The sequence below is a fragment of the Scyliorhinus torazame genome, chromosome 2 (assembly GCF_047496885.1).
Source record: "Scyliorhinus torazame isolate Kashiwa2021f chromosome 2, sScyTor2.1, whole genome shotgun sequence".
In the NCBI taxonomy this organism is placed as follows: Eukaryota; Metazoa; Chordata; class Chondrichthyes; order Carcharhiniformes; family Scyliorhinidae; genus Scyliorhinus; species Scyliorhinus torazame.
The window spans coordinates 271,030,789-271,049,993 of NC_092708.1; the positions used below are offsets into that span (position 1 = coordinate 271,030,789).

General features: G+C 52.5%; 1 protein-coding gene across 1 annotated transcript in view; it reads right to left on the reverse strand.

Annotated features, from left to right (window-relative positions):
- galnt16 (UDP-N-acetyl-alpha-D-galactosamine:polypeptide N-acetylgalactosaminyltransferase 16) overlaps nt 1-19,205 on the reverse strand; it is a 238,832-nt gene that overhangs the window by 23,630 nt on the left and 195,997 nt on the right. Inside the window, exons 9-13 of the mRNA XM_072487379.1 lie at nt 17,040-17,143; nt 13,670-13,796; nt 6,583-6,675; nt 5,852-5,935; nt 2,107-2,251 (exon numbers count right to left, since the gene is read on the reverse strand). Coding sequence (XP_072343480.1) covers nt 2,107-2,251; nt 5,852-5,935; nt 6,583-6,675; nt 13,670-13,796; nt 17,040-17,143 — 553 coding nt within the window. The remainder of the gene's footprint in view (nt 1-2,106; nt 2,252-5,851; nt 5,936-6,582; nt 6,676-13,669; nt 13,797-17,039; nt 17,144-19,205) is intronic.

A 19,205-nucleotide genomic window follows, 5' to 3' on the forward strand; every position in this document is an offset into this window, starting at 1 on the left:
GTTTAGCACACTGGACTAAATCGCTGGCTTTTAAAGCAGACCAAGGTAGGCCAGCAGCATGGGTTCAATCCCCGTACCAGCCTCCCCGAACAGGCGCCGGAATGTGGCGACTAGGGGCTTTTCACAGTAACTTCATTTGAAGCCTACTTGTGACAATAAGCGATTTTCATTTCATTTCAAAGACGCGGAGGAAAAGTGAACCCAAGTCATATAGGATGCAATTTGTGATTTACAGGAGAACATAATCACTCCATGTTTTAAAAATGTTTTTCTTTATATAACCATTATTTTCTTCCAGGTTTCTTCTATCCTCTGCTGATGGAGCTGACCCATGCTGGGGAAGTAGACTATTCCACTATGAACTGATCACAACCAAATGTGATCCCGTTAACAGCTGTGATGAGTGAGAAACCTTGCTGTTGGATTTCCCCTGCCCTTCCTATACCACCGAGACTGCCCCAGCTTAACTGCATTGCCTCAGCCATCATCAACTCAAATAAAGATATGGGGCGAAATTCTCCGGTATCGGCGCGTTGTCCGCCGACTGGTGCCCAAAACGGCGCAAATCAGTCGGGCATCGCGCCGCCCCTAAGGTGCAGAATGCTCCGCATCTTGGGGGGGCCGGGCCCCAACCTTAAGGGGCTAGGCCCGCGCCAGACGAATTTCCGCCCCGCCAGCTGGCGGAAAAGGCCTTTGGTGCCCCGCCAGCTGGCGCGGAAATGACATCTCCGGGCGGCGCATGCGCGGGAGCGTCAGCAGCCGCTAACTGCATTACCGCGCATGCGCAATGGAGGGAGTCTCTTCCGCCTCTGCCATGGTGGAGACCGTGGCGAAGGCAGAAGGTAAAGAATGCCCCCACGGCACAGGCCCGCCCGCCGATCGGTGGGCCCCGATCGCGGGCCAGGCCACCGTGGGGGCACCCCCTGGGGCCAGATCGCCCCATTTATAAATTTATAATAATAATCTTTATTGTCACAAGTAGGCTTACACTAACACGCAATGAAGTTACTGTGAAAAGCCCGTAGTCGTCACATTCTGGCGTCTGTTCGGGTACACTGAGGGAGAATTCAGAATGCCAAATTATCTAATGGCACGTCTCTCGGGAATTGTGGGAGGAAACTGGAGCACCCGGAGGAAACCCACGCAGACACGGTGAGAACATGCAGACCCAACACAGACAGTGACCCAAGCCGGGAATCGAACCTGGGACCCTGGAGCTGCGAAGCAACAGTGCTACCCACTGTGCTACCATGCTGCCCATTTAGAGTATCCATTTATTTTCTTCCTATTAAGGGGCAATTTAGCATGGCCAATCCACCTACCCTGCACATCTTTGAGTTGTAGGGGCGAAACCCACGCAAACATGGGGAGAATGTGCAAACTCCACACGGACAGTGACCCAGAGCCGCAATCAAACATGGGATCTTGGTGCCTTGAGGCAGCTGTGCTAACCACTGAGCCACCGTGCTGCACAAGCCAATTCTTGCCTCTTGAGCAGCCCCAATTTTTAAATCTCCAGCATTGATGGCCATGCTTTCAGCTGCCTCTGGAATACTCTCCCTAAATCTTTCTGCCTCCCTACCTCTCTCTCCTCTTTTAGGACCTATCTCTTTAATTAAGCTTTTAGTTACCCTGTCCTAATATGTCCTTGCATGGGCCAATGTTAAGCTTAGTTTGATAACGCTCCTGTGAAGCACCTTGATATCTTTTACTATGTTAAAAATACTATAAATACAAGTCTTTCTCTTTCGGATTTATAATAGGGAAGGAGCACTCGTTCCCATTCCATGGTTGTACCCAACATGCAAAATATGTTTGAACGGGCACGATACCTTTCACAACCAATTGCAGGCTGACAGTTACAGTCTTGTCACACACATGAGTGAAGATGCAGAGGGCAGCTGAGGGTTCATGGGGTGGTACCTGAGCATGATTGAGATGTAAAGACTCTGTTGTCCATTCCTAACTCACTTCAAGTCCCATTCACCATCACCCCTTGTATAAATACAAGTTGTTACGTGGGATCTTCCGGCCCTTCCCCTGCGGGGGTCATGGAAAATCCCACCCGTAATTTTGGAATAGATGGTATTGAAACCTGCTTCTCACCTGGCTGTAGGGGATACTGTTTTGCATCTCTGAACACTGCCCCAGGGTGATGATGGTATTGCCCATTTTGTAAGGGGCTTGAGACTGCATGCACTTCCCACTCTGTCTCACCACAACCGTTTCAGACACTTCCTTTTCTGGGATTCTAAAACAAAAATAAACATGTGAGGGCCATACAACATGCTGCACTCAGTTATGACTAACTGGATAGAAAGCAGTACCTGAGAAAATACATGTCATGTATGACATGGATATAGGTGTGACACTAATACACATGTTAAAGAGTCAACAATGGATAGTAATTCTTGGAAAGGGGAAGTATAATCCCCCCACAAACAACTCTAATAATATCACCACATGCCCACATTATTCCTCAAAAGGATGACAAATGTTTTCAGACATCTGCTTGACTCCCAATGTTATCGCAGTTTTGTTTTTGGCCTTTTTTGTCTAATATACAACATTGTTGTATAATCTCTGGCTCACATCCATTTGGAATAATGTGTTCTGTCATGGACTGTACATCCTGAATTTTTGTAAAGCCAGAAGGACTCCATGCTTTATCCAAAATGGCAGCAGAGCCTGACTTCCAGAGGTTCCCGTCTCTGAACCCAGCACCCATCATTGGAGAATAGGAGTGGGTTGTAGTTTGCACACCCATGGTTCACTGAGGCAGCTGCACATGTAAATGTGCACCTGCCTTCAAACAGATGCAATCTATGTTACTGGGATATCAAAACATGACTTGTGGGCTTTGGTCATTTGAAGCAAAGGTCTAAAGGTGCTGGAGTTATTTGGGGGGGTGGTAAGGTCCCCTTTCGGACAGGTCCTTTTGGAGAGGTATGGTACTTCTTTTGGAGAGGTAAGGTGCCATTTAAGATTGTTAATAGTAGACATGAATGTACATAAAAAGTGGATAAGCTCAATGGAACTGTCAAGCTGTCAAGTCATTTAAATCCCAAGCCTTATAAATTTTTGAGAAAGAAAATCCTGTTGTGGTTCTGCTTGGAATGTCATGAGTTGTCTGTTGATATAAGCCTGAGGGCTAACTTACGGTTATTGCTGCTTGAATGCTGCTACAACCTGCCATTATCCCAGTGGGGAGGCCTGTAAGTTTACAGTTTAATTGACAGCTCCAAGTGCTTCTAAAAAGATTAGCTCTATTTTATGTGCAGCTATGAATATGAGTGTTTACATATGGGATTGAGTACTTGTAGGAAATGTCCTCACAAAATGAGGTAACTGCTATTAGAGAACTCACTAATGTAGATCTGAGGCCTCACTTGGTAGACGGCAAGAACCAGGAACTAATTGCATTGGGCCTAATAAGTAGGACAGCATTCAATATATGCGACAGGACACAGATAGGCTAACAGAACGAGTAGACAAGGGGAAGATTGAATTTAACACAGAGAAGTGTGAGGTGATGCATTTTGGTTGAAAGGCAACATAGATTAAATAGCAAAATTCTAAAGAGGGGGCAGAGTGACCTGGGGATTCATGTGCATCGATCTTTGAAAGTGGCAGAGCATACTGAGAGTAATTAGCAAAGCTTTTGCGATCTTATGCTAAGTAATAGAAGATATTGAGTTCGAAGTTATGCAGGCGCTTTATGAAGTTCTGGTTAGGTTACAGATAGAACATTAATCCAGTTCTGGCCATGTCTTTAGGAATACGTGAGGGTCCTTGAGAGGGTCCAGAGGAGACTTACCAGAATAGTTCCAGAGATAATTTTAGCTACAAGCTTAGGTTGGAGAAACTGGGGTTGTTCTTGGAACAAAGGTGTTTTGAGGGGAAATTTGATAGAGTTTTACAAGATCATGACAGGACTTGTAAGATAGACAAAAGGACCAAGGGATGTAGATCTAAGATTTTGGGCAAGAGATGCATGGAGGTGGCAGCACGGTGGTGCAGTGGATTAGCCCTGCTGCCTCACGGCGCCGAGGTCCCAGGTTCGATCCTGGCTCTGGGTCACTGTCCGTGTGGAGTTTGCACATTCTCCCCATGTCTGCGTGGGTTTCGCCCCCACAACCCAAAGATGTGCAGGATAGGTGGATTGGCTATGCTAAATTGCCCCTTAATTGGAAAAAATAAATTGGATATTCTAAATTTTAGAAAAAAGAGATGCATGGAGAATGTGAGCAAGAACATTTTTACAGATTGGCTGAGTATGACCTGGAACTCACTGCCTGTGGTGGTAGTTGATCAATTATTTATAAATGATCAATCATTTATAAAGAAATTTGATCTGCACTTGAGGGAAATAAACCTGCAAAGCTATAGAGATAGAGTGGGAGAATGGAACTGACTGGATTAATCTACAGAGAGCCAGCATGGACTCAATAAGCCAAATGTCTGCATTTGGTGCCATAATGATCTATGTATGAGTGCATTACTGCCAGTCTCCGGAATGCAGCGTGAACAATACCATCCCACCAGTTAAAGGATGTGCAGTTTCAGCAAGAGCTGCCTGCCTCCAGGTTCAACAAGGCAACGTAACAGGCTCAGGAACATAAATACCATGCTTCAGCAGACAGGCCCCACTTACTGAAGCCAGCTGAAGAACCTTGCTGCTGAGCCTGGAGGCACGAGGCAGGCTGCTGCTGTTTATCAGGCCACGTGTACATAGTAATAATAACAGTAATAAAAGGTTTAAGGAGCTCCCGTCTCTAATTGATTTCCTATGGCATTGTGCAAAGAGGGGCAACAGCAAGTCTCACCTTCTGCTGGAGTGCGGTTAATTAGACCAAGGTTTGCCAATGCAATTCAATCCCCATTCATATGCAGTGCACCACCGGCTAGACGATTCAATTTCAGTGTGGCAAGTTTACATAGGTCAGTTGCCAATATCAGAGTGGGCATAGGATTTTACTCTATGTGCAAAGTTGACCAAACAAATTGTGATAAATATGTGATAACAAGAATGAAATAAGGCGGGATTCTTCCCTAGCCGGTGGGGCGGGCCGTACCGGTGCCAAGGAATGGCGTGAACCGCTCTGGCGTCAGGCCACCCAGAAGGTGCGTAATCCTCCGCACCTTCTGGGCTAGGCTGGCGCCGGCGGGGTTGGCGCCACGCCAGCCGGCGGCGAAGGGCTTGGCGCGGTGCCGAAGGGCCTCCGCCGGCCGGCGTGAGTTGGCGCATGCGTGGGAGCGGCAGCATGTGCTGCCGTCATCCCAGCGCATGCGGAGGCGGTTCTTCACCGCGCCGGCCGTGGCAGACCGTTACACTGGCCGGCGCGGAGGGTAAGAGTGCCCCCACGGCACAGGCCCACCCGCAGATCGGTGGGCCCCGATCGCGGGCCAGGCCACCGTGGGGGCCCCTCCCCAGGGCCAGATCCCCCCCCGAGCTCCCCCGAGGACTCCGCAGGCCACCCGCAGAGCCAGGTCCCGCCGGTACGGACCTGGTGTATTTTACGCCGGTGGGACCCACCGAAAACGGGCGGCCACTAGGCCCATTGCAGGCCGGAGAATTGTCAGGGGGGCCGCTGCCAACAGCCCCTGACCGGCGCGGCGCGATTCCCGCCCCTGCCGAAAAACTGGCTCCGCGGAATCCGGCAGCCGGCGACAGGGCGGGATTCACGCTGACCCCCGCCGATTCTCCGGCCTGGCGGGGGGTCGGAGAATCTTGCCCAAGGTTTTGAATACACAAAACCTGCAGCTGTAAGCAGTTGAGAATTGCAAATCCCAATAATGGAGAGAGAACGGAGGGTAAGAGAGGAAGCTAATTGGAAACCTGCAGTCCTACCTCAGCTCAGGATAGACATTCTCTAGGTACCATTGAAAGGACTTGCACTGTAGTTTCTTCCGCAGCTGCACTCGGTCTGCAATACTGAAACAGAGAGCGATATGTTTTGGATCTTCAAGTACAAATTAAGGGTCACAGTTTATAACCAAGTGATTCAACCCATTAGAAACATGGCTATTTTTGTGCCCCATTTTATGTGCATTTCCTGAAATAGTCTCGTTCAGAAATTCAGAAGGCCTAAATTGACTTTGATCCTCTGGATACAGATAGGCATAGGTAGCACAGCGAGATCAGCAGGTGCCTCAGTGGTTAGCACTCAACCCTTTTACTCAAAAGGTTGTTAGTTCAAGCCCCACTTGAGCACACAATAGGCTGGCACTCTGAGTGCTGTAATGAGGGACTGCTACACTGCTGGGGGTGCTGCTTTTAATGTGAGATGTAGCCTTTAAAGATCCCATTGCACTGTTTGTAGAAGAGGAGGGTCATTCTCCCTATTGCCATGCCATTGCAACCCAAAAATCAGAAACATCTGATTGATGTGGACAAAATGGCTGCCACTGTTTCCGATGTAGTTAAAGTCACTCCACTTTGAAGTAACTCATTGTGCGTGCGGAACATGGAGATGTGACAAGGTGCTCTGTTCAAACAGATAGAGATTCAATGGATTTGTAAGGAAGAGACATGAGAATTACAAATGAAAAAGAAATTCCTTAAAGATTTCACAGACTTACTTTCCATAGGGCTTTCCAACAGCTGAGGGCCTGGCTTCATAGTAGTATTGTTTATAGTCATCCATCCAGACCTCCACAGTGCGTTTGGTGTTCCTTCAACAAACACATGCAAACGTTCTTCAATATTGGAACTTAAAATAAAACAGGCACTCGTCAACTAACCACCCATTGTCACACGGTAAACAGCCTGGACTAATTCATATTAAACTAATCATTTCCCTCTTCTCTTTTTATTACCAACCCATCACCTCGCCCCCCCAACTCATTCACCATCTTTCTGTTTCCTCTGATAACTTCCCACACCTCAGTTGTTATATTGTTGATTTGTGTACTCAAGGTGCTAACTTTATATTGCCAGCCACATGTCCATTATTTAATGGATTGCTCTTAGACTTCTGGGCCAGAATTCTCCGGCCGTTTGGATTCTCTGTTCCCGCCGGCAGCACAACCCTGCCCATGGATTTCCCGGTGCCATGGGGTGGCTTCAGTGGGAAGTCCCGCTGCCAGCGAACGCCGCGTCGCCAAGAAAAATGCGGCTGGGGGACCGGAGTATCCAGCCCCTGGTTGCATTTGAGTCCCAGGTAGTGATCTTTGACCAATTGGTGCAGAGGGTGAGCAGGCAGATGGGAGGACCTCATCATAGGGTTGCTGTATCTGGGAGTCCAGCTGGTTCAGGATTGGGCGCAGCTTCTCAAATTTAATTACACTAGCCTGGCAAGCAGGGTCAGTGCGGATTTACAGAGGTGGGACAGCTTTCTCTTGTCGCTGGCAGGCCGGGTTCAATCCATTAAGATGAATATCTTGCAGCGACTCTTGTTTTTATTTCAATGCCTCCCAGTTTTTCCACACAAGTCGTTTTTACGGGGGATGGAGCGGCTCATAATGGGTTTCATATGGACGGCAGAACTCCTTAGATTCGGAGGGGGGGTCCTACAGAGGGATAGGCAGGCGGGGGTGGGGAGGGGGGGGTGTTGATGCTGCTGAATTTGATGTTTTATTATTGTGCGGCCAATGCGGAGAGGATATTGGGCTGGGGTGGTGTCCAGGAGGCTACCATGGTGCGGATGGAGTCATGCAAAGGGTCTAGCTTGGAGGCACTGGTGACGGCGTCTCTGCCGTTTGCTCCGGCGAAATATTCTTTGAACCTGATGGTCATCACCACTTTGAAAATATGGTGGCATTTTAAGCTGGGGCAGTGTCAAGATGGGCCCCTATCTGCACAAATCATTTGTTTGAGCCGGTGAAATTGGATGCCACATTTGTGGGGTGGAAAGGTAAGGGGCTGGTGAGGGATTTGTTTCTGGAGGGGTGGTTTGCTAGCTTGGAGGAGCTGAAGGAGAAAGCAGGACTTGCGGGGCAGAAACTTTCAGGTACAGAACTTTGTTCAGCGGACATTCCCGGCATTCTCGGTAGCACCGCTGTCCACTTTATTGGAGAGGATACTCTCCTGTGCCGTGTTGGAAGAGGGCAGCACGTCCGGGATATATAGATGGATCTTGGGGAAGAGCAGGTTTCGGTAGATGAGGTGAAAGCCAGGTGGGAGGAGGAGCTGGGATCCATTTTGGAGGAGGTGGTGTGGAGTGAGCCCCTCTGCAGGGTGAATGCTACATCATCCTGTGCGGGGTTGAGCTTGATCCAGTTCAAGGTGGTGTTTAGGGCGCACCTCACCAGGGCCAGAATGAGTCAATTTTTTGCGGGGCTTGAGGATAGGTGCGAGTGGTGTTTAAGAGGGCCCGTGAACCACACATATATGTCCTGTTTAGTCCTGTCCCAAATTGGTGGGTTTTTGGGGGTCTTTCTTCAGCACAATATCGACAATCTTGAATGTTGATTTAGAGCCCTGTCCATTAGTAGCTATATTTGGGGTGTTGGAGCAGCCAGAGTTAAGGACGGTGAGGGGGCAGATGCCCTGGCATTCGCCTCATTGATTGCTCAACGGTGGGTTCTGCTGAGTTGGAGACAGGCGACACCACCTCGTGCCTCAGTGTGGCTAGGTGACTTGATGGAGTTTCTGTACCTCGACAAGGTCAAGTTCACTTTGAAGGGGTCGACTGATGGGTTCTACCGTAGATGCGGCTGTTCATATTGTACTTTGTTTGGGTTGTATTTCTGGGGAGGGTTATTATTACTGTTCTCCTTTTAGATTTTTTTCTTTTGTTAATACATGTGTTTTGCTTTGTAAATTTTTAATATAAAATGTTAAAAGTTCAATAACATTTTTTTGAAAAACCATAGGGTTGCCGTCCGGTCTGATTATGGTCATGTTTATGTCTAAACAACAAGCAGCTGAGGAGGTTTGTTTGGTCCAGTTGCCTGTCTATCTTCTGTACTATAGTGTTCCTGGAGACAGAGCATACAATGTCTGGCAGTATGCTTGAGACCTTTTACAATTGGACGACCCTGTGATAAACTCCCTTTATTTATAATTTCCAGTTTATGTTCCGTGCTCCTTTAAAAGGGGGCAGTTATTAAGTCTAAAAGATTATGACAACTGCCATCCTAATAGTTAATTAATATAAAAATGGTAACCTTGCAACACTAAGCGACAGAAGCTTGCAGGTCAGTGTGCATAAACTGAGATGTACTCCCTCAGGGTTTGAGGATTGAGAGGCAATCAAATCGAGGCGTTTGAAATAATTAAGGGCAGGGAGAAACTATTTCCTCTGGTGGGGGGAAATCCAGAACAAGGACGACACAGTGGTTAGCACTGCTGCCTCACAGCCCGGGGATCCGGGTTCAATTCTGGCCGTGGGTGACTAGTGGAGTTTGCAAGTTCTCCCCATATCTGTGTGGGTTTCCTCCGGGTGCTCCGGATTCCTCCTACAGTCCAAAGTGTGCAGGTTAGGTGGATTGGCCATGCTAAATTGTCCCTTAAGACTCTAAAGGTTAGATGAGGTTACAGGGAGTGGGCTGGGTAGGGTGCCCTTTCGGAGGGTCGGTGCAGACTTGATGAGCAGAATGGCCTCCTTGTGCAATGTAAGGCTTCTATAATTCTATGAGCCCAATCATTCAGAGGTAATATTAGGAAACACTTCTAAGAGCAGTGGAAATGCATAACTCTCTTTTTCACAAGGATACTGTTGGAGCTTTCAAGAAGGGGACTGATTGACTTTTGTCGGAGGAAAGCAACACGGAGCTAAAGTGGGTAAATAGGGTTGAAGTACAGGTCAGGCATGATCTAACTGAATGGGGATGATGTCCCAGGTGCAGGGTTATATAGCCTAATGCTGTTCTTATATTTGAGCCAGCTCCAGGAAAGTTCCTTCTATTTTGTTCTAACATTGGGCAGGATTATATGTGGGCCGATGCCGAAATTGGGAAACTTATTTGGGCGGAGAATCAGTCCTGACGCCGAAATAGTGGTGGGTGCCAGGTTCACGGCAAATTGCAATTCTCCGGTGCCTTGACAGCAACGCCAATGCGTTCCACTATGCACGTATAGTAAACAACGTTCACATATCATTAGCGGGCCTGACCCGGTATTCTCCGGGGTCTCCACAATCCTCGGCCTCCATCGGGGGAATTCCTGATGGCGACGTTCATTTGCGCTTTTAAAAACTGGAAACAGGCGCCGTGGCAGATGAGGGAGAGAGAGAAGGTAGGATATGCAGAGGCGCAACCGTGGGCTGACGGTTCTGGCACTGGCAGGGCTGGCTGCGGGAGTGGGTGGGGGGAGCGGTTTACAGGGATGGGCCGTGGATCTGGGGTGTCCAAGCACGGACCACCATTGCCGCAGCCTGCAAGTCAGCCATCTTGCTGCACAGCCCACTGACCACTCACCATGGCCCGTGGTTCTGCGGTGTGCCATCGGCCATATGGGTGCCCCCACCCCACCACCCCTCGCACCTCAGCCCCCACCTTCCGCCATAGCACCCCTGCACCCCCTCCTCTGCCATACCGACCCCGCTGGTGGGACATCACGTGGCCCACCCAAGGGCAACGCCCACAGTAGCCCCTACAGGGGGTGCCAGATGGGGCCGTGGAGCGTACTGCTCACATGGGTAGTGCCAGCCGATAGTACCCCTGGCAGTAGGGACGGGCGCCAGGGCCAGAGGCCCCCATGGTGCCAGGCACCGATGGAGCCAGAGGTGCAGAGATTGGGGTGGGGGGGGGAGTTATCCGGGGAAGGTCTGCAGTGCAAACCTGGGGCACCATGTAGCCTATTGGAACTGGTTGGGCACCATCCTAAAATGTCGGCTTTTCACCCCCTGCAGACAATGGATATTGGAATTCAACCAGCAATGGCGGCCTTCCTGCTAGTCACCGCAGCCCTGGGGGATGCATTGCGGTTGTACGAGCTGGAGCTGCTCGAGGAGGAGGAGGACCATGCAGCAGCGGAGTGGGCAGCAGCGGAGCCTGCCCCAGAGGAACAGGAGGTGGGAAGGAGGGCATGCCGTCGAAGACTCCGGCTGAGCAGGGGGACAGTGAGACATATCTGCCAGATCATGGTGCATCTGGCACCGTGGGGAAATGGAGGAGGACACCCGCTCCCGCTGGCCGTCAAGGTGACGGTCGCCCTGAAATTTTACGTCACATGCCGAGTGGGGACCTGTCCAGAATCTCACAGACCTCGGTGCACAGATGCATCCGTGCTGTCATGATGGCCTATATGCCCAGGCGACTCAATACATCCTCTTCAATGTGGACTGAGCCCACCAGGGTGCCCGGGCAGCAGGGTTCGCTGCCATCGCCGAGATGTCCAGGAGGTGATCGACAGCATGTATGATGCCCTACAAAACTTACAGATGACAGGCTGGTCATCACGAACCAAAACGGGTTCCACTCGATGAACGTGTAGCTCGTTTGTGACTATCAGATGCACATCATGCATGTCTGTGCCCGATACCCGGGCAGTGCCCACAACGCCTTCATCATGGCACACTTGACAGTTCCTGAACTGGGTGGGGGTTTGGCTCTTAGGCGACAAGGGTTATCCACTGCAGTCGTGGCTAATGATGCCAACCCGGACGCGACAGACTGACGCCCAGACCCGCTACAACGACGCCCATAAAGCAACCAGGGTCATGATCGAGTGGTCCTTCAGCATCCTGAAGATGCGCTTCAGGTGCCTAGACCGCTGTGGAGGGGCCCTCCGGTATAGTGCTAGGAGTGTCTCCCACATCGTGGTGGTCTGCTGCATCCTCCACAACATTGTGCAGCAGAGAGGCAATGTGCTGGAGTAGGAGGATGAACGGCATACCTCGTCCAATGAGGAGGATGCAGGAGAGGGCGAGGATGGGCAGGACATGGGGCCCAAGCAGGCACAGGGGGCCGCACAGCGTGTGCGCCAGGGCCGACGGGTATGGTCCGCTCTATTTGCCTCCAGGTTCAGGGACTGGCCAGGGGCACGGACAGCCCACCCCACCCCCATTGACCCCCAGCCGACCACCTTGTCCCATGAAACCTCCCCCCCTTTACAGCACCCACTCACACAGCACCCACTCACACGGCACCCACTCACACAGCACCCACTCACACAGCACCCACTCACACAGCACCCACTCACACAGTGGATGAGGGGTAGTCAGTGAGCATCAAGAGATTGGGAGTGAGCCAGACAGACAGCCTCTGTCCCTCTCACACTGCAATGGTGATCTTTATCAATTACTATTATTTATGTATTAATTTATTGCTTTGACATTGCTTTATTCTTGTTCAGCAGGTTGTTTCCTTTCTTCTTTTTTTCTTTTCTTTTAAATTTAGGATACCCAATTATTTTTTTTTTCAAATTAAGGGACAATTTAGCGTGGCCAATCCACCTAGCCTGCACATCTTTGGGTTGTGGGGGTGAAACTCACGCAGACATGGGGGGAATGTGTGAACTCCACACGGACAGTGACCCAGGGCTGGGATTCGAACCCGGGTCCTCAGCGCCGCAGTCCCAGTGCTAACCACTGCGCCACCGTGCTGCCCCAGTTGTTTCCTTTCTTCATACCTCAACTTTATTTTGAAATTCACATTTAAAGTTGTACCAAACCTTGGCCGGGATTCTCCCCTACCCGGCGGGGCGGGGGGTCGCGGCGGGATGGAGTGGCGTGAACCACTACGGTGTCGGGCCGCCCCAAAGGTGTGGATTTCTCCGTACCTTTAGGGGCCAAGCCCTCACCGTGAGGGGCTAGCCCCGTGCCGGAGTGGTTGGCGCGTCCACGACCGGCGGAAAAGGCCTTTGGCGCCACGCCAGCCGGGGCCGAAAGGACTTCGCCGGGCGGCGGAAGTCTGCGCATGCGCGGGAGCGTCAGCGGCTGCTGACGTCATCACCGCGTATGTGCAGGGGGGGGGGGGGGGGGTCTCTTCCGCGTTGGCCATGGTGAAGACTGTGGCCGAGGCGGAGGGAAAAGAGTGCCCCCACTGCGGATCGGTGGGCCCCGAACGCGGGCCAGGCCACCGTGGGGGCACCCCCCAGGGCCAGATCCCCCCGCGACCCCCCCAGGACCCCAGAGCCCGCCCGCGCCGCCTTGTCCCGCCGGTAAGATAGGTGGTTTGATTCTCGCCGTCGGGACTGGCATTCCAGCAGCGGGGCTTCGGCCCATCGCGGGCCGGAGAATCGCCGGGGGGTGGCTCGCCGACCGGCGCAGCGCGATTCCCGCCACCGCCGAATATCCGGTGCCGGAGAATTCGGCAACCGGCGGGGGCGGGATTCACGCCAGCCCCCGGCGATTCTTCGACCCGGCGGGGCGTCGGAGAATCGCGACCCTTCTTTCTGAAACTTGCTCATCAGCCCTTTGAGTGAGAAGAAAATGGAAATGTGGCCCAGTTATAGAAGCCTGATCTACATGGTAGAGGTCGCAGGTTGGAAGGTGCTGTTGAAAGAGCCTTGATGAGTGCTACTCTTAACACTGTAGCACAAGTGCAATAAATAAAATCGTTAACCGAAGCTGCAAATCGCAACATAAGGATAGGAGGAGGTCGGTTAGCCTCTCTAGCCTGTTCCGATATTCAGTTAAATCCTGACTGATCTGTAAAGCTCCATCCACTCACCATAATACCCTTTCCTGACTAAAATCATCGTCTCCCCACTGCAATGTCATTGATTCCACTCCTATTCTAACCTATGAGCCATTGAGGGAGCCAAACAGCACGTGCTTACCTTATATAAGTGAGCGCATTGCCCTCAGGAAAGCTGTATGGGTGCCGCTTACGAAAGACATGCCCGACCCGGCTGCAAGGGACAATCTCCAAACTTCCTCCGCACATCCAGACACGGAAAGACAGCTCTGGAAGTGAGCACAGAAGTTGCTCGATGAAAAAGACTAAAGTTCCTCGAGTTCACCTTCCATCATCCAGGTAGCCACATTATACAATGATAATCGGGTTGTTGTAGCATCATAGAGCCATCTATGGTGCAGAAAGCCATTCTGCCACCCACTGAGTTCACAGGCTCTCTGTAGAGAAATCCAACCAGTCCCGTTCCTCTGCCCTCATAGTGCTACATGTTTATTTCCTTCAAATGCCCAGTTTCCTTTTGAAATCATTCATCAGCTTTACCCTCCTCCGCAGTGAGTTCCAGAAATATTGACTAATCTCAATCCACAATTCTCCAACAGACCTAGACAGGAGTCGAGGAAACCCCAGAGATGGAAAGCTTTGGGAACTTTGGGCGGAAGTCTCCATTCCTGAGGCGAACGGAGAATCCGCGGGAGTGTCACGACGGGAAAATCGGTGTGGACCCCTCACCTAGCTCCGGTGTCACATGTAACACCCGCGGATGGCGAGGAAAACGGCCAGAGAATTGCCAGGTCCCTCCCGGGCCGCGCATGCGCAGTGCTGGTGGCCAGCACCATTCGTGCCGGAAAACCTGGCGACGGCCATGCTGAAAGCCTGACTCGCCAACCCAGACCCCACAGCCCAGCCCTGTCCACCCCCACCACTCCCCCCAGCTCTAGCAGAAGTCCCCCGGCCAGCAGCACAGATCCCGGACGGGTGTGGTGGCGTTGGACACTGTCGGCAGCCGGGCTCCTGACCGCTGAGACCACACGTGGCCCGCCCCGTCAGGAACGCGGCCCATCGGGGACGGAGCATCGCGGCTGTGTTGGCCAATGACTCACCAATGGCATTGATGACGCCGGTTTGGAAGGGGCGGAACATCACGGACCAGCGTCAAACTGGCGGCTGCCCCGATTCCGGTGACGGAAGCCATTCTCTGCCCAATCGCCGATCCCGATTTCAACGTCGGGTTACGGAGAATCCAGCCCCATAAGTCCAAAAACATCTCTTCTGCAGATTGACCACTCACTGACTGAAATAAAATCATGGCACCCACTCCCTCCGTCCCATCCCCTCAAGCACAGACCATGTCCTCTCCTGGTTCTGGACAAGGTGAAATGGCTTGCCATGGTCAATATTATCTTGTCCTAAAAATGGTACTGAAGGAACAAAATGTCACAGAAGAGACTGCACTAAAGGGCTTTGATCTGGGGACTGGCTGCCTCAGAGGCTGCAAATCCTCTGTGGAATATTTCTCTTTTTAGATCTGCAGCCACAATTAACTTCAATCCAAGAGGATCCTCTCATTGTCAATAAAACCACTTTGCATTTATATAGTGCCTTCGACATAGTGAAACAAACCAAGGCACTTCACAGGAATGTTTCATCAAATAAAATTTGATTCTGAACCACACATGAGTCTTAAAGGAGAGGAGAGACGCTTAGGTACTTGCCGCCAATGGGGAAACATGAAAATGAAATGAAATGAAAAATGAATGAAAATCGCTTATTGTCACAAGTAGGCTTCAATGAAGTTACTGTGAAAAGCCCCTCGTCGCCACATTCCGGCTGGTACGAGAATTGAACCGTGTTGCTGGCCGGCTTTAAAAGCCAGCGATTTAGCCCAGTGTGCTAAACCAACCCCTTGGCAAGAGGCCAATGAATTAGAAGAGTACAGGTACCTTTGTTTGGGGGGGGGGGGGGGGGGGATGTTGAGGGGCTGGAGGAGGTTACAGAGATAGGAGGGTTGTGGGGGCTGGAGGAGGTTACAGAAATAGGGTGTGATGTAGGGGCTGGAGGAGGTTACAGAGATAGGGAGGATTGTGGGGCTGGAGGAGGTTACAGAAATAAGGAGTGTTGTAGGGGCTGGAGGAGGTTACAGAAATAAGGAGTGTTGTAGGGGCTGGAGGAGGTTACAGAGATAGGGAGGATTGTAGGGCCGGAGGAGGTTACAGAAATAAGGAGTGTTGTAGGGACTGGAGGTGACAGAGATAGGGGGCTGGCTTCTCCATTTTGTGCTTATGTACCCACTCCGTCGTGCAAACGGTGGTCTTTTACGCCAGGAAAACTGGCTTCAAAAGGCCACAGATTCACAGCCTTGCAGTGGGCTAAGCAGGCAGCTGTCGTGGAGTTCGCAGCTCCAGCGGCCAATATGGCTCCACCGCACTTCCGGGTCAGAGGCCGCGCATGCACACGGCGTCGACCTCCAGCAGCCGCACCGTGCTCCATGGCGGACTCAGCCCGCGGACCTGGACAGACAAAATAATGCCCCGCATCGGCCACTTGCCCGACCCGGACCACCTGAACACATAGCCCCTAGTCCCGAATGATGCCCCCCTGCCCTCGGATCAGCCCTCCCCCGACTGTGGCGGTCCCGGACTGAGCCACAGCCACTACGCGGGTGTAACGGACGGTGGGACCATGAATGGTCCACGCCATTGGGAATTTGGCCGGTCACAGACGCAGAACAGCAGGGCAGGCCTCAGGCAATGGCCTCAGGTGGTGAATAGTCGGCACGGCGTACTCCCGCTTTTCGGATGGCGGAACTGGCGCTATCCCGATTTCGTGCGGGAAACCAGATTCTCCGCCCCATCGCCTGGGGGAGGGTACAGAGACAGGGAGGGACAAGGCCATAAAAATATTTGAAAACAAGAATGAGGACTGTAAGATTGAGGCACTGCCGAGCTAGGAGCCAATGCGGATCAATGAGCACACGGGTGTGGCTGAACGAAACTTAGTGCGAGTCAAAACGTGCGCAGTAGAATTTTGGATGAGTTCACATTTATGTCAAGGCACGGTATTTTGATTCCAATATTGAGATTAACATGAATCCCTGCACACTTTCACTCCTCTGCTAACTGAGGCAGTGGGTGTTTCTGCTGAGGAATTACCCCCACTTTTTGTCCATACCAGCTGCTTCCAGATCAGTGGTGGCACAGCTGGGTGCAGAGAAAAACGCTCTGAACTGAGAGGTTCCTCTTCCCTACCTCACACTTATCCTTTGGCTACCAAACTATCCCTGCACTGTCAGAGGGGTCTGTCAGGTGAAAGGTTGAACAAAGGCTCGACCTGCACTCTCAGCTGAACATGGCCGCTATTTGAAGGTGAGTTCAGCCAGTTGCCAAACTATAATGGGAATTGGCAGCTCTCCATTTTGGAATGCAATTCTACCATTGATCATGAACCAACTTGCAGCCCTACAGTTAGCAATCACCTTTAAACAAATACCGCCAAGAATAAACATAAAAACTCACCAAAGTTTTCACCACCCCAAATGTCCATCTGTGTGTCATATTTTCCAAGGTAGTTGAACCAGGATTTACTAATGACGAAGATCCCTCCGGCAATAACTGGGGTCCTACAGAAATAAAGCACAGGTGTCAGTCAAGGAGGTTTTCTTTATTCTTTCATGGTGATTCTTGCCCGTCCCTAATTGTTCTGGAGAAGGTGGTGGTGAGCCGCATCATTGCAGCACTGGAGACCATCTGGTGCAGGCACACCAGAGGAGTATTAAGGAGGGAGTTCCAGGATCTTGATCCCACAAAAGTGAAGGAACATTGATATATTTCCAAGTCAGGGGCGAAATTCTCCGTTATCGGCGGAAAGTCCGCCGATCGGCGCAAAAAACGGCGCAAATCCGACTTGCGTCACGTCGGAAAAATGGGTCGATCCGGCCCGAAATGGGCTAGCAGCGACGTAACGGGATCTGCGCTTGCGCAGTGGTTCACGCCGTGCAGCGTCATACGCGCCGCACGGCGTGACGGCTCATAAGGCCACGCAGCTCCCCCCCACCCGACCGGAATACCCGACCGCAACACCCGACTGGATGGCTGGCCGCCGCTCAGCCCCGAGGTTCGAGTCACGCGATGTGGAGGCGCTCCTGGACGCGGTGGAGCAGAGGAGGGACGCCCTGTATCCCGGGCACGGCCGCAGAGTTGCCCCACGCCACAGCCGGCGTCTGTGGAGGGAAGTGGCAGAGGCCGTCACCGCTGTGGCCCTGACACACCACGGACAGGCACCCAGTGCCACAAGAAGGTGAACGACCTCGTCAGAGCAGGCAGGGTGAGCCTCCCCCATATCCCCCTCTCCCCCATATCCCCCCTCCCCCATATCCCCCCTCCCCCATATCCCCCCTCCCCCATATCCCCCCTCCCCCATATCCCCCCTCCCCCATATCCCCCCCTCCCCCATATCCCCCCTCCCCCATATCCCCCCCTCCCCCATATCCCCCCCTCCCCCATATCCCCCCCCTCCCCCATATCCCCCCCCTCCCCCATATCCCCCCCTCCCCCATATCCCCCCTCCCCCATATCCCCCCTCCCCCATATCCCCCCCTCCCCCATATCCCCCCCCTCCCCATATCCCCAAGTGAATCTAGCCCTAACCTTAACCTCTGCAATGCACGCGCAACCGATGGCGTGCATTCATATACCTGCCTAACAGTGTTGCCTTTTACCCCTGCCCCCCCCCCACGGGAGAAGCGCGCACACAACAATAGGGAGCATGTGAGGACTGGAGGAGGCCCCGCTGATGAGAGGCCACTGACCGAACACCAGGAAAGGGCACTGGAACTGGCTGGTGGACCTGAGGACCGGGAGGTTGCTGATGCAGAGGTCGGGGGCGTAGTAGCAAGTGAGCCACCGACAGCTCGTCCCCATATCCCCCCTCCCCTATATCCCCCTCCCCCGTATCACCTGATCACTGCCTGATGTCTAACCATGCATGCTTCATTGTGTATCGCAGGACCAAACGTCCAGGCACCCATCCCCGCAAATGCAGACCGCCCGCAGGATGGCCCTCGGAGGCCACGGGAGACGGAGAGACCCGGACTCTCCGGCATGCGACGCCCGCAGGTTGCCCCTCGGAGACCACGGGAGACGGAGAGACCAGCACCCTCCAGCATGCGACGCCCGCAGGATGCCCCTCGCACACCACGGGAGACGGAGAGACCTGGAGCAACAGGGAGACGACACCCCCGTCACGTGCGGGAGCGACCACCCAGCGATGAGGGGGGCAGCCACAGGCCCCCGTCACATCCGAGCCAGGACACCACTACCCAGGACACCACTACCCAGGACACCACTACCCGGGACACCACTACTCGGGACAGCAGTACCCGGGACAGCAGTACCCGGGACAGCACTACCCAGGAAGACGAAATACCGGACAGTGACTCAGAGTGGATGGGTGGAGACGAACCCCCACCCCAAAGTGCCATGGACTCAGAGTGGGACGAAGAGCACGACACAACGCCACTGCTGTCACCAACACCCTCCACCATCGCAGAAACACTCACCACGGTTGGGCACTTTAGTGATGAGGCGTCTGGTACACTCACTGGTGCGCACAACACAGCCGTCCCGGTACAGCAGGTGGAGGTAGGAGCAGCAGAGGGGCCGGGCGGTCGGAGGGCAGCCCAG